Consider the following 16,280-nt stretch of genomic DNA (forward strand, 5'->3'; position numbering starts at 1 on the left):
TTCATCTTTTTCAGTGGGCAGTGAAGATCCCACAGCCAGGTTCTCCAAAGCTGATAAGGACGCACCCTGACACATCCCCTCTCCAAGGATGCTCTCCCTTCTTGCCCTACATCAGTGAAGGGGCTCAGGGTTGTTCTCTGCCCCAGAGTGAGAATGGAAGGCTGGATCTAAGAAAAAGCCTCCTAAAGAGCGAGACAGAAGTGAGGCGCCCCCACAACTATCTCCAAGGAAAGAGGGAGTGAATTTCTGTGAAATGAGTTTAGGAAGAGCAGGGCAGACCCTCCCTTTCCAAAGTCTTTAAAAACAAAAACCCACTACTTTTACATTTTCCTTATCCAGAGGCAAAGCCTCTGCCTCAGGCCTACCTCAGAGCTGATTCACTCACAGTAGTTCTAAGGATTGTATGAATGGTGGGGGCTATTCACTCATGCCTCCCACTTCTATCAGTATTTGGGAACGTTATGGGGGGGGGGCTGAGTGAATGCTCCAGTTTTAGATTTTGATTAGTTTGTTTGGGGTCGGTATTGACAGTTTTGAGTATTGTCAGTTTGGGGTTGAGATAATTGCTTTCTCTTGACCTCTTACTAATGGGCTTCTAAGGGGAAAGGAGTCCAAGAGATACCGTCCAGACCAACAAGCAGCTGAATGTGACTGTCTCAGCAAACCTATCTGACAGAAATTCACTCCCTCTTTCCTTGGAGATAGTTGTGGGGGCGCCTCACTTCTGTCTCGCTCTTTAGGAGGCTTTTTCTTAGATCCAGCCTTCCATTCTCACTCTGGGGCAGAGAACAACCCTGAGCCCCTTCACTGATGTAGGGCAAGAAGGGAGAGCATCCTTGGAGAGGGGATGTGTCAGGGTGCGTCCTTATCAGCTTTAGAGAACCTGGCTGTGGGATCTTCACTGTCCAGGGCTGCCTCAGCAAATGATCCCCAGCCCTGCTCTTTGAGCAGAGACCCTTACTCTAATTTATTAGGGACTGGGGCCAAATGCTCCCCAGCCCTGCTCTTTGAGCAGACCCTTACTCTAACTTACTAGGGACTGGGGCCAAATAATCTCCAACCCTGCTATTTGAGCAGAGACCCTTATTCTAATTTACTAGGGACTGGGGCCATTTGCTGGCACAGGTCATATTTCCCTTCTTGAGAACTGAGTCTCACCATCTCCAAAGAGGAGGTATTCTTTCCCTTTTCCAAGTCTGACCTCGGTACTTGCACCATTGATCCCGTCTCAGCAAGGTCACCCACTCCCCTCCTTCCCATCTCTCTCTTTTTAGTTTCTTTCCGTCCATTGGCTTCTCCTTTTCTCCTTATAAAAATAGTCGGGTCTCCCACATGTTGTGATTCTATATGTGTCTCTTGTTGAGGAACCAATTCAGTATGGCCATTATCTGTTTTCCTTTGCTTTTGACACAAACTGGCCCAGCCAGTCAGTGAGTCTGAATACCCAAAAGATTACTGTATGCAGCTAGAGAGAGAAAGCCAAAGGAGACAATCCCCAAGGCTTTCGTGTGAAAGAAGTGAATGCCTGGTCGTTTGGGGAGGGAGCACTAGCAACGGGAGGCCTAGGGAAGGTCTCCGTGAGGAAGTGGCTTGGAGGTGAGCTCAGAAGGCATGGAGAGATTGGGTTCCGGCTATGAAGCCGGTCTACGCAAAGGCAAAGAGATGGGAGATAAGACGCAGGAGAAGGATGGGGGTTAGGATGTATGAAGGGGAGTAATAAAAATTAGGTTTTGAAAGGTAGTTTGGATCCAGGTTGTGAAGAGCTCTGGATGAGGAGTAATTTGATCTCATTGGTAATTGGGAGCCATTGCAGTTTGTTGTACAGGGCACTTAACATGGCTAAACTTGTGTTCTCAGAATATCACCTTACCAGCTATGTCTAGGAAGAGTTAAAAAGAGGAAAGATTTGAGACAAGGAGGAAGGATATGAGATGAGATGGATAGCTGGAAAGCTTTGGCAATAATTGAGATGGAGAGTGATTAAAAGCCATGATGAGTTGGGGCTAGAAAGGAGGGGATGAATGCAATAGATCCTTAGAGGTAGAATCAAAATCTAGAATTCTTGCAACTGATTAAATATGTGGCAGTGAGAAAAAGAATTCAAGTGTGAGACTGAATGCTTTGAAAGGATGATAGTGCTCTCATTTAGGATTGGGATGTTTGGAAGAGGGGCTGATTTGAGGGGGTATGCGATTGAGATCCATGCCTCTATCATTATTAATGTGTGTCCAGTTCTTGGCTCATACATAGTCAATGCTTGTTTCCTTATTTGTTGCATATTAGATATTTGGAGATGTGGGACTGGAGGTGAGAAGAGAAGCTAGAGATGAATGTATGAATCTGGGAGTCATCTCCATGGAGAGGATAACTGAGTGATTGATAAGGTGACCAGATGAGCAATTGTAGAGAAAAAAAGAGAAGAAAAGAAAGCTAGGGCCAAAGGGTGAGGTATACCATATATATAAAATAATTTGGAAGAGGATGGGAGGAGAATCCTGATGTAGCAATCTCATAACAATCCAAAGAGGTGACAGGGTGGCCAATAGTTTCAAAGATATCAACTGAAAGATGGTCTTTGGATTTGGCAATTAAGACATCATTGTTGATTTTGGAGAAGTTAGTGTCAGTTAAATAATAAAGTTGGAAGCCAGCATACAGAAACGTTAGAAGAGAGGAGAGGAAGTAGAGGCACTTTCTCAAGGCATTGAGCCTTTGTTCCTCAAAAGAGGAAAAGACAGTTAAAGGATGATCTCTGAAAGTCCTGTCGTCTCTAAGTTGTCTTTGGGGACTGCCGTCTCAACTCAATCCCAGACTAGACTCCTCTCCAGGGCCAGTGTTGCCTCTTTTATCCTCCCAGAGAATGGACGTGTGAGAACTCAGGGGCTTGTGGGAAAATTACTTCAACCAATGAACTTGCTCCTTTTAAAGGTTGTGTAAACTCCTTTTCAGAACTCCTTTTAAAAGTGTAATCTCCCTTCAAAGGCCCGAAGCAAAGATGTGAACTAGAGAATTGTTAAGTACTGACTTAGCACTTAGTAAGAACCTAACAGATCTCTGTCAGTGATGGTAGAATATAATGAAGTTCTATGTTTTTTCAAAGAATGGTGGAGGGGTGTGGGTGTGGATGTACATGTACCCACATACAGCAAGAAAAGAACCTAGGTAAGGAAAGACTGAAGATAAGAATGGGGATGATAATTCGGGTAGTTTGTTGGGAAAAGGGGAGGAGAAGGGATGAAGGGTATATTTATCAGCCTTAATAAGCAAAAGGGCCACTTTTGGCCAGACTGTAGTAAGGGGAAGTAATAATCCTAAGCCTGGCCCCAGGATGTGAAATGAGGAAGAGAGAAGGAAAAAGCTCCAAATTAATGAGTGCTTTCATTACCATATTATTCATCATCCTTCTTTATGGAGGAGATAGAACAGTTTCCTTTCCCTGAGCACTGAGAATAGTGTATATTCACATTTTTTGTTTGCTTCTTTCAGATTCTTTTATTCAAGAGACTAGGTCTGAAACCAAGGACTCTACTCCAAAGCAAAGGATTTATATAAGAGTGCCATCCCAAGGAAGACTCAAAAAAGATGATTCCAAGATAGAAAAGACATGGGAATATGATGTCAAGTTAGAGAGAAAAAAGAGCAGCCAGACGAAACAATCCAGACAAGTAACAAGCGCTCCAAAAAATCTTGCCAAACAGAGACATTTCATTGAAAGTAATACAGATGGGAGAAAGTTTACTTTAGGATCAATCTTTGTTCCAAAACAGAATGTTCCTTTAGGAAAAAATCACCAAAATTATGGCTCACAAGGAAATGACATCAAACCAATTTCAGATATAGTTAAACATAGTAAAATCTCTAAAGGGAAGACCCTTTCTAAATATAATTGTAAGAAGCCCTTCACTTATCACTCAGATTTTGTTCAGTTTCATATGGGGCATACTGGAGACAAACCATGTAAATGTAGTGAATGTGAGAAAGCCTTCAGTAAGAGCTCTCATCTCTCTGAAGACGAGAGAATTCATCCTGGAAAGAAAAATGAATGTAAGAAAGAGTTAAGCCATAGCGGAAGCCTGTCTCAGAATAAGAGGGCTAATATTGGAGAGAAACCCTTTAAATGTCATTATTGTGGGAAGGCCTTTAACAACAACTCAAGTCTGGTTCTCCATCTAAGAATTCATACTGGTGAGAAACCCTTTGAGTGTAATGTATGTGGCAAGGCCTTCAGCCAGAGGGGAAACCTCAATGAACATAAGAAAATTCATACTGGAGAGAAACCCTTCAAATGTAATGAATGTGGCAAAGCCTTCAGCAGCAATTCTAGCCTTACTCTGCATCAAAGAGTTCACACTGGAGAAAAACCTTTTAAGTGTAGTGAATGTGGGAAAGCCTTTAGCCAGAGGGGAAACCTCAATGAACATAAAAGAACTCATACTGGAGAAAAACCTTTTGAGTGTAGTGAATGTGGGAAAGCATTCAGCCAAAGGGGACATCTTACTGAACATCAGAGAATTCATTCTGGAGAGAAACACTTTGAATGCAGTGAATGTGGAAAAGCTTTCAACCATAGAGTATCCCTTATTGATCATCAGAGAATTCATACAGGAGAGAAACCCTTTGAGTGTAATGAATGTGGGAAAGCTTTCAACCAGAGAGGACACCTTAATGAACACAAAAGAATTCATACAGGCGAGAAACCTTTTGAATGTAATGAATGTGGGAAAGCCTTCATCCATAAGGGAAGCCTTACTGAGCACCAGAGAATTCATGCTGGAGAGAAACCACTTGAATGTAATGAATGTGGCAAAACCTTCAGCCACCGGACTTCCCTCTATTCTCATCTGAGAATTCATACTGGAGAGAAACCCTTTGAATGTAATGACTGTGGGAAAGCTTTCAGCCATAATGCATCTCTTATTTATCACCAGAGAATTCATACTGGGGAGAAGCCTTTTGAATGTAATGAGTGTGGGAAAACCTTCAGCCATAGAAGATCCCTTCTCCATCACCAGAGAGTTCACACTGGAGAGAAACCTTTTCAGTGTAATGAATGTGGAAAAGCCTTCAGCCAGCGAGGGAATCTTTTTTACCATCAGAGAATTCATACTGGCGAGAAACCCTTTGAATGTAATGAATGTGGAAAAGCTTTCAGTCATAGTACATCTCTTATTTATCATCATCGAGTTCATACTGGCGAGAAACCCTTTGAGTGTAATGAATGTGGAAAAGCCTTCAGCCAGAGGGGGCAACTTAATAAACATCAGAGAATTCACACTGGAGAGAAACCTTGTAAATGTAATGAATGTGGAAAAACTTTCAGTCAAACAGGACACCTTCTTAGACATCAGAGAGTTCATACTGGAGAGAAACCGTTTGCATGTAATAAATGTGGTAAGTCTTTCAGCCAGAGAGGAAGCCTTGTTCTGCACCAGAGAATTCATACTAGAGAGAAACCCTTTCAATGCAGTGTGTGTTCAAAAGCCTTCAGTCATAGGACATCCCTTATTTGTCATCAGAGAGTTCACAATGGAAAATAAGCCAATGAATATAATGAATTGGAAACTCCTTCAGCTTTGGTCATCCATGATGATCATAACTATCTTATGGTGGACAGAAGTTACCGAGAACCAACTAATTGGTTAAATCTTAGCCACAGGGGACACCTTACTAAGTATCAGAAAATTCACAGTAATGGGAAACCCACAAGTGTGATGCCTGTGAGAACACCTTCAGCACTAGCTGAACCCTTCAAGCACCCAGAGAATTCATATTGAAGAACCGCCTTATAAAAGTCATGATGGACAAAAACCTTTGTAGTTCATGCCACATTAAACATCAGAGGCATTATGTTGGAGATTAACAATTAATGATAAGGATGAAATATTTTGGGGGAAGGCTTTGTGAAGATCTGCCACTTGTCAAATATTATGTAGTTAAGCTGGGAAACTTCCCCACCAATTACATTATTGTTTGCTGCTTTAAGAGAAAAAGCATACCTTCTTTTATCAACCTTCCTGTAATACACATCAGCTGCCTTTAATAACAAGTTCTGTAATAAGTATGCTCAAGTAGGATCTGAAAAGGCATTTGTGTAACAAGGTTACAAAAAAAAATGCTTAGTAAAACCACTGAAGTGTTACATTTATTTAGTTGCAGAGAATACTATTCTCCCCATATTTTTTCCTCTTAAAAATTCTAAACTCACTATCCAGCAACAAAAAGTACAGTTGTACAAGCAAGCATAAAACATTATTGTACATGAAACTGTAGATCCCATTCTTTGCTGTTTAAGTAAAAGTGTGTACATTCACTTCAGCAGGTCAGTCAGCATGGAATAGTGGGTGGTGGATTCTGCCATTTATACCATTGTAACTTTTCCCTTCTCTGTATAAAGAGTAATTGCCTAGGAGTTAAATATTAACAGCTCTTACTATTGAGGTTGCCAAAAACCTTCTTCTAGTCACCCAAGTTTGCACCCTTGGAGTTACCTTTCCTTCTCCATCCTCTTAACCTATATATTACTGACTCTTGTAGTTTCCAGTTCCACAGTTTATTTTAAATCTGTCCACTTCTTTCCCCTCTTAGTTTGGATCTTTATCTCCTCTCACTTGGACTATTGTAGTACCTTCTTGATTGCTTTCCCTGTCTCTAATGTTCTTGAACAGCTTTATCCAAGTGGTGAAATCACCAAACCAGCATTTGAGAAGCAGGATTTGAAGACCTTTAGATGACTCTTTTCTATCTTGAAATAATGAAAGAGTCAAAGGGCATTTTTTAAAAAGCTATTGGTGCAAGCAAAATATATATAATGAGATCTGAGCAGGACCGGTTATGGTATAATGTAGGTGGCTTGAAGATAAAAAGCTGACACTGGAGGAAGTAAAATTTTTTTTAAGACTATTAATATGTGAGATGTTTTTTTCAATCTCTTTTTTCCTTAGCAATTAGTTAATTTCTTTTAACATGAGTTTTTGTTGTAAGCTATCATTGTTATGGCCGCAAGAGAAATTCCTGTCTCCTACCCAATCCTTGCTGAAAGTCCAAAAGAAAGTTTGATAAAAGGGAGAAAGGTACAAAAGTATAAAGCCGTTTCCAAAGCTCGCTCATGTGAAACAGTTCTGCTGAATCCACATACCCTGAATTAGTTGACAATCATGTATGAGTCAGCCCCTGTCACTGGAGACCAGTTTTTGGCATCCTCCCAGAAATGTTGTAGGGTAAATGGCTAGTTCCAGAAGAGGTCCTCTGAAATCTCATCAAATGGATGAATTCTCAAATTGAGCAAAAGTTCTTTTGATCACCTCTACTACAAAAAAAAAAAAAAAAAGTATCTCGTGGTTAAAAACTGTTTCTTCTGTTCATTTTAAATCATCCAGGAATGCTATGTTTGGTCGGACTCTTCTAGGATATATTCATATAGTGTCGATTTTTTTGTTGATATGCTGTAACATGTTGATAATATTGCCTATGTGTACCAACATTTATTTCATGCAATAAAACCTTGCTTAGTGATTAGGATGTAAATTCCTCAAGGGCATGGTCTGGTTTTTTTTTTGTTGTTGTTGTTTTTATCCCCAATACTTAGCACAGTATATGGCATTTAGTGCTAATCATTAGGTGATTAAATAATGCTTGTTGATTAATATTGAATAATTTTGTTCCCATATTTGGAAACGAATATTGAGTATTTCTGCATATATATTAAATAGAAAATGTCTTAAGATTTTATTTTCTAGCATCATCTTGCTGAATCAGTTTGCCCATTTAAAGCAATGCAAATCAGAATTTTAAAGAGCATTATTATTCATTGAACTTAATAAGAGAATAGTGAATTTTGCCTGGGAAAGCCTTCTGAGTTTCAGATGGCCAGCAAGGGGCTACCCTCGCTTCCTACACCAAGTTGCCTGATGATCATTTGGCTCCCTTGGCGATGGAGCCACTGCTGTTTTTTGGCTCCAGGGCCTCAAAACACCTGCCAGGCCTTTGGAGCTCCTTAAGCAGACAGGAAGTGGCTACAGGATACCTGTCAGCCCTGTGTTAAGACTGTGAGCTCCCTGAGAGCAAGAACTCTGGGTACTAGTTGCTTCATAAATACTTGTGACTGACTCATCAATAGGAATAAACTACCTTCAATTCATGTTTTTACATGTGAATATTTTTTACTTCCCCCATTCTAGAGATTTTGGAATCATCACTTTTTTTATGTCATTCATGGGGATAGTGGTTAATGAACTCATTAGCATGAGAATGGTGACCCTAGCTGCTATTTAGAGATTTGCCAGGATTGAACTTTGTCCACAGCATTCTCCCTGTGCTCTTAGCCTTGATTTTTATGAATTAGGTGAATACAAAATATTTTCAAAGCAAATGAAATTTCGAGAGGAAGGCTCACTAGAGGAATCAGAAGGCCTCAGAAAAGAGTCCACAATGTTCTTTCAAGCGACATCATTACATTGAGGTTGAGGAAAGCTGATCCACCAGTGGCCGATGAGACAACATGAGCTTGGCAAGCTCTACCACAGGTCGGGCACAAACAGCATAGGGGCCTTTGGAGTGGGATGGCTTCAAAGGTGTGAATTGTCCATTTCTTTTCAGCTGCTGCAATTCTTTGCTCATGGAACTGCCTGCCCCTCTGAATGATCCTATGCTGGTGACTCCCAGATCTTGCAGTGGATTCCATGGTTTTGTGTTTTGTTTTTTGAGGCAATCAGGGTTAAGTGACTGCCCCAGCAAACCCAACTAGTGTCGGAGGCTGGATTTGAACTCAGGTGGCTCCAACTGCAGGGCCAGTGCATTGCCCACTATGATGGATAGCTGCTCCCAGGTCCATGGCTCAGAGAGCCTAAAAGTGTCCTTTCATCACTTATTCTGACCTCCATGTGGGCACTAATCCTCTGTGAGTTCTCTGTAAAATAGTCATTTAGACATGCATTTGCCACTGGCGCAGGTGGTTGGGTCATGGCAGTCAGCTCATGGCAGGCTACCCTTCAGCCCAAGAAGGAACCTCAGAGTCTGAGGCCTTTCGGAGTGCCAGCTGTGTGCCAGAGGCAGGACTCTCAATGCAGCACTGAAGCTGGTTCTGAAGAGAACCAAAGAATGCCAGAGATGGAGGTGGGTCCGAGGAGCATTTCAGGGATGGGGAGCAGCCCCTGTAGATGTGGGGACTCCATGAGGGGGGAAAATCCAATGGGCCAATGTAAGGTAGGCAGGAGTCTGGAAAGGAATTGAGGGACAGAAGACACGATTTATTCTTTAAAATTGAATATGGCCCCAAGCCGGGCTTTTCAGTAAATGGCCTTGCGGAAAGGTGCGAGGACCTAGAACAAGGGTGGAAGCCCAATGAGTAAATGGGTAGAGAGTAAAAGGAACAGCAGGGCTTGGCAGTTGGTGGGACCCAAGTTGGGGCAGGGGAAGAGTGAGCCACGGGGACAGCAAAGTCTTCAACAGGTTTGGTGACAGGGAGGTGCAGGAATTGGTGCTCTGCAGACCTGGAGGCATGGGAATCCCCATTCTGCAGACCAGGAGACGCTGGAATCGGCGCTCTGCAGACCGCAAGGCGTGGGGAGAGAGATGAAAGGGGGGAGACAGGAAGGTAGTGAAAGGGAGAGAAGAGGGAGAGAGAAGGGAAGAAGAAAGGGGGGAGGGAGGGGAAAAAAGATGGATAGAGGAAGGGAGAGAGATGGTGAAGGAAGGAAGGAAAAGAGGAGAGACAGAGTCTGGGCCTACTCTGGCATTCAAGTCACCCAGAATTACCCTGTCTCCTTTCAGCCCATTGATGCTAAGGGTCTCCAGGTCTTCATAAACAGTTTCTTTGACCTCATCCCGGTTCATTATGGTGGGAGTGCAGAACCCTGGAGCTAAAGGGAAGGAGATTTTGCTCCAACTCACCTCCAGCCTGAAATTCCATGGTCCCTAGCTATTGCAATATATTGCAAAAGCAAGCCCACTACCCAATTCATCTGCCATTTCTAAGGCTAGCAAATCCCACCATGTCATTTCTTCCTCCTCCTCTACTACTTAATAGCTGTTAACTTGTCCCTAATCCTCACTTTTCATTCTCTCATCCCACCCTCAACCCCACTCTCCTATGTCCTATGTCTAATTGCCCACCCTTCAATTGTTCCCTTTAGAATTGCCATGCAATGATGAAAAAACCTTCCCTTCATTTATTTGATGGAAGCTAGTGACTCCACAATGGGTCTAGTGCTAGACCTGAAATCACAAAGTTCTGAGATTTGAATTGCTTTCCTTCATTGATGGTCAAAATAGGTCCCAAACCAGAAAGTCTTTATTCATTGCTTAACAATAATCCCCAAAATTAGATGGTGAAAGGCTATGAATTACCCTTTATGATAATGCCAAACCTTTTTTCAACTTATAAAACAACCTCATCATAAAGGGTAATTTATAGCTTTTCACCATTTCAATCTGGGTTAGCTTTCCAGTTTGTTTTTTTTTTTTTTTTCTGATAATAGTTTTTTTTTTTTTTAATTTTCAAAATTTATGCAAAGATAGCTTTCAACATTCACTCTTGCAAAACCACTCAGTTTCCAGTTTCTTGCCATTACAAAAAGAGCTGCTACAAACAATTTTTGCACAGGTGGGTCCTTTCCCCTTTTTTATGTTCTCCTTGGGATACAGACCCAGTAATGTGATGAGGTTAGTGGTAGTGAAGAGGTGCGAGAATTGGGGTGGGGAATCCCCTCTGATCAGTGCAGGTCCAATACCAAAGAATTTGCAAACTTGAAAGTCTATGTGGCAAAAGAAGGAAATTTTATTAGCACTGAGAAGCCAGCTTTGATGGGAAGACAGACCTCTCAGTGGCAGCCAATGTGCCCTTCATCAGGGAGCTGGCTGTGGAGCCTGAATAACAGATTAGACCTTCAAGAAAGAGAAGGGGGTTAAGCTATTTCCTTTTCATTTTCCACCACTACTTGTAGGTAGGAGCTGTCTTTGGGCATCTTATATATGTGTGTGTGAAAATACATATATGTGTGTGTATGTGCATATATTGTGTGTGAAAATGTGTGTATGTGTTGTGAAAATATATGTGTGTATAGATGTGTGTATGTGTGTAAATGTGTATAGATATATGTCTGTATATGTATATAGTGTATGATTTTATATGTGTATCTGTGTATGTATGTATATGTGTATGTGTATATCTCTGTATATGTGTGTATGTATATGTGTATCTGTATGTATGTGTATATATGTGCATTTCTGTGTATATGTGTATGTGTGGGGATATATGTATAGTGTGAGTGTATATGTATGTGTGTATATGTATATGAGTGTATCTGTGTATGTATCTGTGTATCTATGTATATATGTGTATGCGTGTATGTGTATATATTTGTGTATATGTGCTATTGTGTATATGTGTATGTGTGTGGATATATGTCTATATATGTATATGTGTATAGTGTTTGTATATGTTTGTATCTGTGTATGTGTGTATATATGTTATTGTGTATATGTGCACATATGTGTGCATGTCTATGTATATATGTGTATGTATGTACGTGGCTATGTATGCTGTGTGTTTATGTGTACGTGTGTATTCATGTATATGTGTGTCCATGTATATATGTGTATGTATATGCATATATGCACATGCATTTATATGTATCTGTATGTGTATGCATGTATATGTGTGCCTCTGTGTGTGTGGGGGGGTGTGTGAATGCATGTATTTGTGTATATGTGTGAATGTTATGGGCCAGAACTCTGAACTTGAAACAAAGTACTAAGTCAGTGGAATTAATTGATAGAGATAATAGTTATCTAATTTAGCATGGTTCAGTATGATTGATTTAATCTTACAAGGAGATGTTATGGGCCAGAACTTGAAACAAGGTACTGAGTGGAATTGAGGAGACAGTGGTTAAATTTAGTTTAGCATTGATTTAATCCTACAACAAATAATGGTTTCTTAGTGATATAATGATTGGTGTATACTCAGTGTGGGGCATATAAGGAGGAACTCTCAGGGCCAGAAAGGACAAGCGCACTGGAAACTCTTGGAGGCTGAGACAGATTCATTACATCATCCACTCTTGTGGTGGCTGGAAGCTGATGCACAAACCTTTGGATTCAGAGAGATTCAGAGAGCAGAGGAGGCAGGAGCTCAAGCTCACAGAACCAAGGAGAGAGATAGTCCTCTAAGAAAGCTAACTGGGCCCCAGGAAAGGAGGCAAGACTTGGAAAGAGACAATAAAGGATTTGGACAGTATCGTGATTACTGAGCTGAAAAGAAACTCCCAGAGACCCCAAGGAAACCTCAAGAACTTTACATTTTAGAGAGAATATTATATTTTACCGCCTGAACATGAGACCAAGAACCTTCATCTGTGACCCAGAAATTAGAGTGAGTACAAAAATAGACAAGGAAACTTTGTTAAGGGCTAAAAGTAGTACTTCAGCTAAAATGGGACAAATGTTTAAAAAAGAGATTTCTCTCCCAAAAGGAAAATGTGTTGAAAGTTAGCTCAGACTGATTAAAAAAACCAAGGTTTGATTGTAACTTGGGAGCAGATCATTGAACTTTTAGAAACAGTATAGGACACATCTCCTTGGTTCTCTAAGGAAAAATAATTGAATCCAGATGAGTGGAAATTAGTAGGACAGCAACTATGTCAATTCTACAATGAAAATGGACCTGACTTAATTTCCAAAGAAAGACTTTATACATACAACTTAATACAACTGGCTTCACAAAATTGTGTAAGTTATAGAATTGTAATATTCTTTTTAAAATTATAATGTTCTCTGGGAGCATGTTCTTAGGGGGCTTCTGGAGGTAGCCTTAGTTTCAGTTCAGTTCAATAATCACTTCAAATGCAGCCAGGAGTTAAAGTCCATATCCTTTATTGTCTCCTTTAAAGTCTTGTCTCCTTAACTTGGGGCTTGGCTAGTTTTCTGGAGGCCCTCTGTAGTCTTGGTTCCGAGAGCTTAAGCCGCTTTTTCTGGTTTGTGAATCTTCTCAATTGAATCTTGGCTGAGGCTCCCAGAGCTTCTAGTGGGCTTATGTGTCTGGCCCTGAGAGCTTCTTGCTTATATGCCGTGTACTAAGTGTATTCCAATCATTACATCACTAGGAAACCATTATTTGTTGTAGGATTAAATCAATGCTAAATTAGATTTAACCATTGTCTCCTCAATTCCACTTACTTAGCACCTTATAAGAATCCTAACATAGAATAAGGAAAAAGAAGACAGAGAAGGAGGGGGAGGATCAAAATAAAGGAAAAAGGTGAAAAGGATGAAGATTTAGACAAGAAAGGAGTTAAGTACAATTCTGAGTGTAGTACTTCACAGCGGAAGACATTAGGGCATTCCCCATCTTATGACTCTCCCCCCTCAATTAAGCCTTCATGGGTGCAGGGAGAAGGAGGAGGGAGAGGGGCAGGGACACAATCCGCACCACCTATGAAGGCAGCCTATGACAAGATTACAAAAAGCTTTGGTTAAGGCAAAACATGAAGGACAGGATATATCTGATTTAAAAATATATGCATACCCTGGGTTGAAGAGTTTGACTCTTCAGGCCAACAATGGAGAAGATACACTCCTTTTGATCTGGAAAAAATTAAGGATTTGAAAAAGGATTGTACTCTTTATGGGGCTACATTGTCTTATGTTAAGATTTTACTAGATAATTTGGCTTATGAAATCCTAACCCCCACTGATTGGAAATTCATAGCAAGGACAAGTTTAGAACCTGGATAAAACTTGTTTTGGGGAGTATCATGAATTATGTAGGATTCAAGCAAACAGGAGTTAATACACAAGTCACCTTTGACCAACTAGCAGGTGAAGGTCAGTATGGAGAGAATTCAGTACAGATTAATTACCCCATAGGAGTATGAACAAATTGCTACTGCTGCTATAAAAGTTTGGGGCACCCTCCCAGGGAAAGATCGAGGAGAAACCTTCACAAAAATAGAGCAAGGTTCCAATGAATCTTTTGCTGATTTTGTGGGATGTCTGCAAACTACTATCACAAGAACCACTGGAGAAAATGGAGCTACAGAAATGATGACCAGATATTTGGCTAAGGAAAATGCCAATGAGGTTTGCAGAATTATATGGGGACTACACAGAGATGCTCCTTTAGAGGAGATGATAAGACACTGTGCCACAGTGGACACAAATGCTTATTATACCCAGACTATGATGAATATGGGAAGATAGGGTCCCTCCTGGCAAGGGACTTCTAGAGAAACTCGTCAAAGTTTTCAGTGTGGAAAAATAGGACATCTGAGCGCTCAATGTAGGCAAAGAGATAGAGTGAGAGGACAGGGTGAGAGAAGACCTAAAACCCTATGTCCAAAACTAAAACAAGGCTTCCATTGGGCCTCAGAATGTAGATTGACCCAGAGAAATGAGAGGCAGAGCCCAGCTCCAAGACCTCAATCAAGCAGCCAAGGTTACACCTTTAGAAGCTCAATACTCTAATGTGATCAATCAGCTGAAAAGCAATCAGATGGCAGAAAGGATTACAATTGGGGAGAATACAGGCTTTTTTTTTAACCTGACAGAAGGGCAGTCTCCAGTGCAAACAGCTCCAATCTAATTGTCAGGTGATTAGGAGAGATCTTTGGGAGAAAGGGTTTGCTTGTATTTCTACAGATGGAGAAGGAATCAGATGGATGCCAACAGCACCTGGCTCAGAGAGGCAGAAAAAGAGAAAACCTCAAAACAAAGGAGATCTAAGAAACATGTGACACTGAAAGAGCATGGCTGATAATGAGACTGTCACAGAACTTCAAAACCAGCAGGAATCATTGGATTCCTTGAGATGAAAAATTGTTGACAAGACTATTGCAGGACTTCAAAACCTGCAGGAATTATTGGATTCCTAGAACATGAAGTAATCACAATGGATTCCTTTTGGACTATTTCTAGAACTTATGGACGTATATAATTCCTCTTGTTGATTCATGTTATCTGAATCACTACTAGCCTGTGTTATGTTACTATGTGCTTATGTAATTTATGTAATTATGTATACTACATCCCATATTGATGGATTTATGTATACCCGTTTTAAGAGTGAGACCCTTCAGAAACCTGATAATCTGACTTGACTTCCTATTTCCTTTGATGTTTTCATCTCCCTTCCTGAGATGTCAGGGAGGGCATGATCACCTCTTTTTATGGTGTTTTTACCCCTTTTTTGAGCAGTCAGGGAAAGCATGAGCACCTCCTTTTTTGGGATTCCTTGAGAAGTCAGGGAGGTTATGACCACCTATATTCTAAAAACAAAAGAAAGCCCAGAAGCTCCTCCTGAGCAGGGCCTGCTTTCTTTACTGCATGATGCAATTGGCTCCACCATGTGGCCTTGGCTCAGTTCGTTACAGGACCTCTGGGGGCTCTGGACACTCCAAGCTCTCCCCCACCCGGGGGCTCGTGGGATTCTTCACTGCCCTTCCTGGGACAGGGTACAGGGCCATTTGGGGACTCGGAGAATTGGGCGGGAGGCTGGGGCCTCTTTCCCGAGGCATAGTTTTTCACTGTGGACAGCAAATTTGGCCACACCTTTGGAGCTAGGAGACATCGCTATGAATTTTGTGTGGTGTCTGTTTATCAGAATTGGAGGGAAAAAACAAAAGGGAACGCTGCGGCCATCTGCTTTCCTTGAGCTGGGGCTGCCGGTCACTGAACTGAATTCACTTTCTTGGAGGACAGAGGTAGCTAAGTAGGTTGGGAGAGGAGGAAACTTGGATTCGAGGTTTTTGGCTTGGAAGGCAGAAGTCTACCTTGTCCCATGGAGCTAATGAGGACTCCACTGGGTCCCCAAGGAACATTAATGGGGGAGGGCGGATGATGACCCTGATATTTCCCTGAGCCCCCACTAAGTAATCCCAATGATCCCGCTGATTGATTCTTAAACATTTATTAATAATGCAAATCTGAGAATAATTAGCTTTCTAGAAGAAAGCAGAAGTAATGAAACCATGGCCTTCTTCAGAAGAAAAAATAATCAAAACCTAATTGTCCATGAAGTCAGGAGGACCTGAGTTCAAATCTGGCCTCAGACACTTAACACTTCCTGGCTGTGTGACCCTGGGCAAGTCACTTAATCCCGATTGCCTCACTAAAAAATAAATAAATAAAAATCTAATTGTCCACCCAGGAACCTGGGTCATTCTCCCCCACCAAGGCACACGGGGTCAGTGGGGGACACAAACAGACCAAGAGAGGGGGCAAACCTGGGACTGCCAGCTTGGGACCTGCCACTCATCCACTCTGCTTGGCCTGCTCCCATGAGCCTC

The 16,280-nt window shown here is 41.4% G+C and overlaps 1 protein-coding gene across 1 annotated transcript in view; it reads left to right on the forward strand.

The window, feature by feature from the left end:
- LOC141564946 (uncharacterized) overlaps window positions 1-5,529 on the forward strand; it is a 28,387-nt gene extending 22,858 nt beyond the window's left edge. Inside the window, 2 exon segments of the mRNA XM_074307814.1 lie at window positions 3,487-5,357; window positions 5,360-5,529. Coding sequence (XP_074163915.1) covers window positions 3,487-5,357; window positions 5,360-5,383 — 1,895 coding nt within the window. The 3' untranslated portion in view covers window positions 5,384-5,529.
- The last annotated feature ends 10,751 nt before the right edge of the window (window positions 5,530-16,280 follow it).

The sequence above is a fragment of the Sminthopsis crassicaudata genome, chromosome 3, assembly GCF_048593235.1.
Source record: "Sminthopsis crassicaudata isolate SCR6 chromosome 3, ASM4859323v1, whole genome shotgun sequence".
NCBI lineage: Eukaryota > Metazoa > Chordata > Mammalia > Dasyuromorphia > Dasyuridae > Sminthopsis > Sminthopsis crassicaudata.